Source organism: Arachis hypogaea, chromosome 9 (assembly GCF_003086295.3).
Source record: "Arachis hypogaea cultivar Tifrunner chromosome 9, arahy.Tifrunner.gnm2.J5K5, whole genome shotgun sequence".
In the NCBI taxonomy this organism is placed as follows: domain Eukaryota; kingdom Viridiplantae; phylum Streptophyta; class Magnoliopsida; order Fabales; family Fabaceae; genus Arachis; species Arachis hypogaea.
Genome location: NC_092044.1, coordinates 8,038,097 through 8,046,046, shown reverse-complemented (window position 1 = coordinate 8,046,046; position 7,950 = coordinate 8,038,097). Strand labels below are relative to the sequence as shown.

The window sequence follows — 7,950 nt, the reverse complement described above, 5'->3', positions numbered from 1 at the left end:
TTTTATATTTTAGTATCATATTAATTCTTAAAATCAAAGTAATATTACTATTTGTATAAAATATTTTTTAAAAATATTAAAATAAATATTATTTTCAATTCCTCATATTTGTTTAAATAACTAAACACCATTTTAGAATTTAAAATTTTTAATCGATCTCTAATGATCAAAATAATTAATCTAACCAGCTTCTATTATTAGTCACTTTTTTACAATTAAAAAAGCTCTATTCATTCTCTAACTAATCTAAATAATCCTAATTCTCATGTCAAGGACTAATTTGTTGTTTGTCGCTGGCCAATGGATTGCTGCATACACAAGACAGAATTTGAAGTCCCGACACTTGCTTAAAAGAACTAGTGACTAACCACTAGATCAATCTAAGGGTTCTATTTTTTTATTAATTGATATTTACTTAATTCCTATGGGCTGTGTCATTTTTTTATTAATTGGGCTTGACAATTATTGTCGGCAACCTTGGTTCAGATGGATATTGGGCTTTCAGCCCATTTAGGGATTTACATACCTCAACGTATATTTACCAAATTACCACTGCTTCCTTTGCTTTCTTTTCTCTGCGTCGTTGTGCAGAGAGAAAGCGAAACCCAAAAGAGAAGAGAAAAGCAGAGAAATGACGAGCGAGGAGGAGAACGGAGAGTTCTACCTTCGATATTACGTGGGACACAAAGGGAAGTTCGGTCACGAGTTCTTGGAGTTCGAGTTCAGGCCAGATGGCAAGCTCCGATACGCCAACAACTCCAACTACAAAAACGACACCATCATCCGCAAGGAGGTTTACCTCACCCCTGCCGTTCTCCGCGAGTGCCGTCGTATCATCTCCGACAGCGAGGTAAACGACACTAACTCACGCTCTCTTCTTCCTTTTCTTTAACTTTTAGGGTTATAATCTTCAATTTATCTATTTATTTGTTTTGTTTGAGTGAGTGAAGCGCATTTCGGTATTGCCGCCTCAGATTTTCGAAGTACAACCAAAAAATTATTTAGAATAGTAAACAAAATTGTGACAGGCTATTGTCAGATTTTGAATTTCTGAGGGTTTAGATTCTTAGAGTCAGGTTTTAAATCGATTTCTGTTGCGGTGGCCACTGCATCGATTGCTGCTGTTTTGCGCAGCGCAATCTACATTGATCTTATGATAGAATATAGTTTTATTTTTGCCGAATTGCCGGCACTAGAAACCTTTTAAACAGTCCTGATATGGTACTTATAGGAAGATTGCATCACATGTGGAGCAGCAGCACCCAGAATATGTTCTCACTACAAGTTTACACCCATAAACTATTCATCTTTATGAAAACTTGCAAGCTTCTTTTACTATTCATGATTTTATGTAATAGTTTAAGATTGTGCCATAGGTTAGGAAAATATCCAATTGATTTCATGTGCCCTGCACTGATTAAATGTGCTAGACATGCATCATTTGTTTTCTTTGAAAAGGATTGTAAAGAAGTTTGGGCATTATTTTTTTTGCATGTTCTTCCTCTACATGCGTACATCTAACAGACTGCTAAACTCCTTTTTTTCATTTTGAACCAAGCTGTGCTTCGATAACAATGGAAACATAGCCATGACACTCTATGCTGCAAAAACTATCATGTAGATTTTCTAATTTGATTCTGTGGTGCCTTGTTAGTTCATAACCCGTCACTTGAGCTATGCCTATTTTGAGTATTTTAACCTGTTCCTTCTCAAATGTCTTTTAGAGGGTTTTTGTTTTTGCTTTGTTCTGCTTTCTGATGAGTTGGTCTTGTTCAGATCATGAAGGAAGATGATAACAACTGGCCGGAACCTGACCGTGTTGGCAGGCAGGAGCTTGAGATTGTGATGGGAAACGAGCACATTTCCTTCACAACCTCCAAGATTGGTTCTCTGGTGGATGTTCAGAGTAGTGCAGATCCAGAAGGTCTTCGCATCTTTTACTACCTCGTTCAGGTAAGCTGATTGATAGTTGCTTTTGATGTATTTATTTTGTCAGATCCTGTCTAGTTAATTTTGTATGGTGCGTATGTCCCCTTTTCACCTTTGGTTGCTGCGAATATTTATACTGAGAAATAATCCTTGCACCAGTTGTTTGTATATATTAAAGTGCAAAACTTTCCCTCCTACGGAAAAAGTGAACATTTATTCTATTTTCATTCTTACTATATTCACTTATATACACACACACACCAACTTCTCTATAGAGATGCTTCTGGTAGAAATTTTTTAACTAACTTTCATCACTGCTTAAATGGTGTTTCGTATGCTTTTTACTTTGGTCAAATGCTATATCTGGAAGTAGATGAACTAAAAGCATATCATATTATCATTATATCAATTGTATATCACTCCTGTGCTAGATGATCCGACTTGATTTCCAGTTTTTTGCCGTTACTATTACTGAAGAAAAGATTTTAACTCTAAGCACCTTCCTGTCTTAGCTCCTTTTTGTGTTCTCTCTTCTAAAACAATAATCCTTGATGCCCAATTAGATATTTTTGGGCAACTTTTTGGCAAACAACTCATCTTGTGTCTTTATGATGCCAAAAACAGTTGCAGTAGTCTATATAGCACCATCCAAACTCTTCACAACTTCATTCCTGTCCACTTTATTCTCATTGATTTTACTTTGATGTTTCTTTCTTTTATACATGTTTAACTCAGTCATATTAAAGGAACTTTTGAGAGTTTTGCCTTCTTTCATGATCTAACTTCCTTTCTGACTTTGAAATCCGTCTCCAAGCTTTGGCCAATCTCCTATTTTCCTCTCCTCTCATTCTGTTACAATTTTTAACAGAATTAGTTAACAGCTGATTTCCTATCCAGTACTTCTCTTCCATGTTCTCTGTTGTGCACCTTCTTTATTGACATTTTACTATATGTTTCAATATTGTGAATTTCGTACCTTGAAATATATACATTTATTCAACTCAATCAACTAGATGAAGAGAATGCTTGACAGCTAGTAGAAAATTCCTTTCTTATTTCTTGTGAAATTAATATATTCATAATGCATGGAACAATAAGCATTAGTTTTTGGCATATGATGCAGAGAGAAGATCATATGATCTCATGTTTGAGTTGAAGGAAAATATGTTAAGTAACCATTTGTAGGAGAAGTGTATGTAAGAATTAACAGGAGGGAGGGGAATTGGGCTCCATATTTGGACTGCTGTAACTAATAATGCAGCCACTATTTGAAGGAAGTTAGTTATTTTTGGGCAGGAAAGGTGGTAACGAGGGGAGGTTATGGAATAAAAGATCTGAAGCAAGGTGGATCCTTGTGTTGTCGCTTGAGAAAACTTGTCGAAACTTGAGGAGCTCTAACTCTCCCACAGGAGCGTTCGCATTTGCCATAGATCCTAGAGCATTACACAGATTTTTCATGCAATTTTTCTCTTCTACTATAGGTAAATAAAGGAAATCAATAATCAAATACAACAACAACAACAACAACAACAACAAAGCCTTGTCCCACTAAGTGGGGTCGGCTACATGAATCAAACGACGCCATTGTGCTCTATCATGTATCATGTCTACAGAGAGACCATTTACATGTAGATCTCGTTTGACAAAAACGACCTAGCTTTAGCGCAATAATGTCTTTGATTCATGTCATGGGGGGTTCGGCTATAATTTTATGTTGGTTGCCGAAGACCTAACACAATCCTCCTCCTTTATCCGGGCTTGGGACCGGCTATGTACCGCTAGTGTAACATAGGCGGAGTTAAATCAATAATCAAATAGACTGAGGATTTTGTTGTTCTACTGTCATGTAGGCCAAATGTCATGTAGGCCAAATGGAGCTAAATGTTGAGTTAAGGTCAAATGTAGATTTAGTTGGAAGTTACTAAGAATTATTCTGACCCTGGTGATTATATTAGAGAAGTTCGCTTGAGTGAGAAGTATAGTAACAATTGTTATCTTTTGTTCATGAATTAGAGTGTTTTTTATTGACTCGTTGTGCAATGTTTATTTCATGTCATTGGTTGAAGCATGCTTTGGGCTATTTTGTGCAATAGGTTTGTGTCTATTTAAGAGTCACACGCAGTGTTATCATTGACGTTTTTGTAGACTTCTACATTAGGAATTTTCATGAATGAGAGCTCAATGAGTAAAATTACATCTTATATATGGTGTTGAATTAGGACTCCAGACTAGTTTTGAATATGATTAGTACTTAATCAAAGCTAAATCCGAATGAGTACCTAACTTCTAAACATGACAGATAGCATGATAATGGATAGAAAAAATTAGTCAACTTGCATAAAAACTCTAGATCATAAATTAATTTACATAATCATTCATTAGTGTGTTCTCCTTGGTATGCTATTATTTAGTTTTACTTGCTGTAAACAACACCTGACTTGCGCTTATTCTGATCATATTTTCATGCATTTGCAGGATTTGAAGTGCTTTGTGTTCTCTCTTATTTCCCTTCACTTCAAGATTAAACCTATATAAGATGTTTTCAATGTTATCTGTTCAACCTCTTGGGGTAGTTGTACTTGTGTAACAACAACCAATTACAGCTTAACATGTGACAGTTATTGGAACTTTCTGATTTGAGTGGATGTACCAAAAAGTTGAGTGGATTGCTTTTTCGTGCATGAGTTATTGTTCTTTTTCTTTACCTTGGTATAATATAACGTTGTGAATTGTTTTCTTTTTTCTTTTTTAACTTAGTTTTTGATAAAAAAAATGTTAAAAGTGATCCGCCTACAAAAAATAAGTAACAAAAGATCAATGAAGTTGAGGCATAATCTTCAATTTTTTAATCTCTAAGAGAAGTCTTTTAAAACTATTATAACTTTTACTGTAGATAGGTATCACGTCTTATTATATTTTATAAAATCTGTTCTAAGTGGGAAAAAAAAAATTATAATTAGGCTCTAACAAAATACTCTAGAAGTGGTGTGTACTGCCTAACGTTTCAAATTTTACTTTCTTTTCCCTTACCATTTTGTTGCTTCCAAAACTAAAATTCATAAAAAAAACACTATAACTTATGTTTGAATGCCTATTTATGACTTTGTTTATCTACCGAAAAAACAAAATTAGTGATGAAGTTAAAACTTTTACATGGAATTGTTATTTAAACTAAAAATAATCCTACAATCAACTGTTACAATAAAATATGGAAAAGGGTCCAAATAGAAAATATTACAATGAGGGTAATTTGGACTTAACCTACTTTTTTTATTGTAGAAGTTAGTTGGAGAGTTATATTTAGTTGTTTACTAACAATGCTTTAAAAAGGATTTTCTTTTTCCTTCTCTCGTTTTGGTTTATAAATTAAGAATTACGTAACGCTACATTAACGGTGTGAATGATCATCTAAAAAAATGGATGTGATTGCATGACTATGTAAAATATTTTACATACATCAAAATTAAACTCTAAAACTCATACATCAAAATTAAACTCATGACTATGTAAAATACTCATGACTATGTTTTACCTGCATCAAAATTAAATTCTAAATTAATTGTTTGCGAGGTTGTATATGTTCTCGTCATTGTAAGATTTGTGATGAAATTACACATCAGATACATAGTTACATACCATACACTTATATAATTGACGGATAAGTAATACATTATGTAAACCAAGTTGAATCCATTGAATAATTTTTCAGCATAAGGAAATAATTCCAGCTACATCATGTTATATAGAAAAATGAAAGTCGTTGAAGGAAATTGGAACATATGTGTAATTCATATTACTTATGTTTTAATGTACTACTACTGGAATCAACCAAATGGTAAAGTTCATGTTTCATTCCATTGGGAAGCTTCCAATGAAACTCGGGCTCAAAACTCTCTGGCTTCTGCATTACTATTTACTAGTCTAATATTGATAATAACAATCTCTTAGTATTCTTTTATTGGCTAAATTTTAATTGTCGTCCATTGCAACAACTTGCGAAACTACACAACCACCAACTGGACGAAAAACATGAGAACCTTTTGAACTGAATTTGTAGGGTGCGCCAGGCCCATGCAGTAGTGTAAGGCTTGGGCGACGCTTGACAGGCCCAGTAGCAAGCTACTGTAATGGCCCATCACCCTCAAAAAATAAATTTAATATCGTGTGGGCCAATGGCCCACATATCAGATATTAAACTGATAAGAACAGATACTACACTTGATCTTAGCCAAAAGGCCGAGAAAGGTATGCTTTGAAACATCAACAATTCTTTCTTTTATGCTAACGCCTTACCCCTTTGCTGTTCGGTTTCACCGATGTGGGACATAAGGTGAGGATGTAATAAATAATAATATAAAGAAAAAGAAAACACTACCCACAAGAACAACGTAGCTCCCTGACATACAGCAATGTTGTGTTAATCGTGTTTTGTCCACTATTTCTTCCTGATTAACATTCTCTTAGTTCCCTTACGATAGAGATCCACAGATGCAGGAACTAAATTAAGTAATATCCTATGAGTCTTTTTATGCAATTCTTCAGGCTCAGCCTTGGTTCTACACTTCTACTCATCATTTCAAGTTTTCAAATTTCAACAGATTTTTGTCCTGCTAAGTAAAGTGCCTAAGTGCACTGCTTCCTTCATTAATGGCTGATATATTTCTCAATGGCATATGATATAGCCTCAAGGACATATATATGACTAGTGAACAAACTTGATTACAATGCTAACATTTGAACACTTTAAACGACAAAATTTAGTAAGTGAGAAATTTTAATATGTGATGGTGCCTTTATTTATATACAAATATTGGTAACTTTTGATTTAATGGTAGGCCTTTTAATTTTAAAACAAAATAATTGTAGTAATGAGACACATGACAATTTTTTAGAGCGATAATGCTAGATAAAAAAAAAAAACAGAATTTGTTTTATTTGTATTCATTAATTATTATTTGAATTAATAAATATTAAATAAGATCAATTTTCTAATTATTTTTTGGTATTTTTTTTTTACAAAATATTTCCACTTTTAGAGTATCTACAATCTTGAATTTTAGTTTAATTTTATTTTGCGTCTTATAAATTGATTACATTAATATTTGTGAAATTATATATTATAAATATTAATTTGAGACTAATTGTGAGATTTATCATCCAAATATTTAGTTTTATGTTCATTTAAATTTTATACAAAATGGTAAAATTTAATTGATTATCCATAAAAATAAAATAGGCTCTCTAAAATAAGACCAATCTCATTTTATCAATTATTTTTAGGGGTAATTTACCCAAATAGATAAAGTTGCTGAAACCTTTACCCAAATACACAAAAGAGAAACATGTTACGTGCATGTGCATTTTAGCTTTCTATGTAATCCGTGGCAAACAACCACGGTTTTTCATTTCTACATAAACCGTGGCTGGCACCAACGGATTATGAATGGTGAGATTTTGTGTGTAAACTGTGGCAGGCCACCACGGTTTACTAAGGCTGCGAGGTGATGATAAAACGTTGTGGGCTACAATGGTTTATGAAGGAAAAATTATGGCCATAAAACATTATAGGTTGCCGTGGTTTAGGAAGACCGAAACTCTATATATATGTGGGTGATATTCAAGCTGCATAAGAGATCATTTTTACAATGTCAAGTGAGGAGGAGAGTGTTCTTGCCTTAGTGCATTGCTCTGGAAAAATTAAAAAAAAGTAAAAGTTATGGGGTGAAGTTCACTGACAGAGAACCACTGAGTGTCTTTATCAGTTCGTCAAGCACTTTGTCAGATTTAAAGAACAGCATCTTACAGAAGCTTGGCGTGTTTGGTAGCAAGTGGGTGAAGAAGCTATTCTACAAGATTCCTATCGCAGTTGTCTCGACCGATGTTAAGTATGATACTTTTGTGCTAGCGGCTGATGAAGATATTAGGGTTCTGTTCCATTATGTTAAGAGTTTTCCAGAGATCCGTATTCACGAGTTGTTCGCGAAGTTGGAGGTCGGTGTCGATAGTTCTGGGGCATCAACT

The 7,950-nt window shown here is 33.9% G+C and overlaps 1 protein-coding gene and 1 non-coding gene across 2 annotated transcripts; one reads left to right on the top strand and one right to left on the bottom strand.

Moving 5' to 3' along the window:
* The first annotated feature begins 554 nt into the window (after nucleotides 1-554).
* On the top strand, nucleotides 555-4,610 carry LOC112710227 (protein mago nashi homolog). The gene is made up of 3 exons (XM_025762385.3): nucleotides 555-850; nucleotides 1,777-1,953; nucleotides 4,405-4,610. The coding sequence occupies exons 1-3, from the start codon at nucleotides 632-634 to the stop codon at nucleotides 4,462-4,464; spliced, it is 456 nt and encodes a 151-aa protein (XP_025618170.1). The 5' UTR covers nucleotides 555-631; the 3' UTR covers nucleotides 4,465-4,610.
* A 1,372-nt stretch (nucleotides 4,611-5,982) lies between these two features.
* LOC112714181 (U2 spliceosomal RNA) lies at nucleotides 5,983-6,178 on the bottom strand. Its single transcript, XR_003159137.1, has one exon. It is a non-coding gene; the product is annotated as a U2 spliceosomal RNA (small nuclear RNA).
* Nucleotides 6,179-7,950: the final 1,772 nt, after the last annotated feature.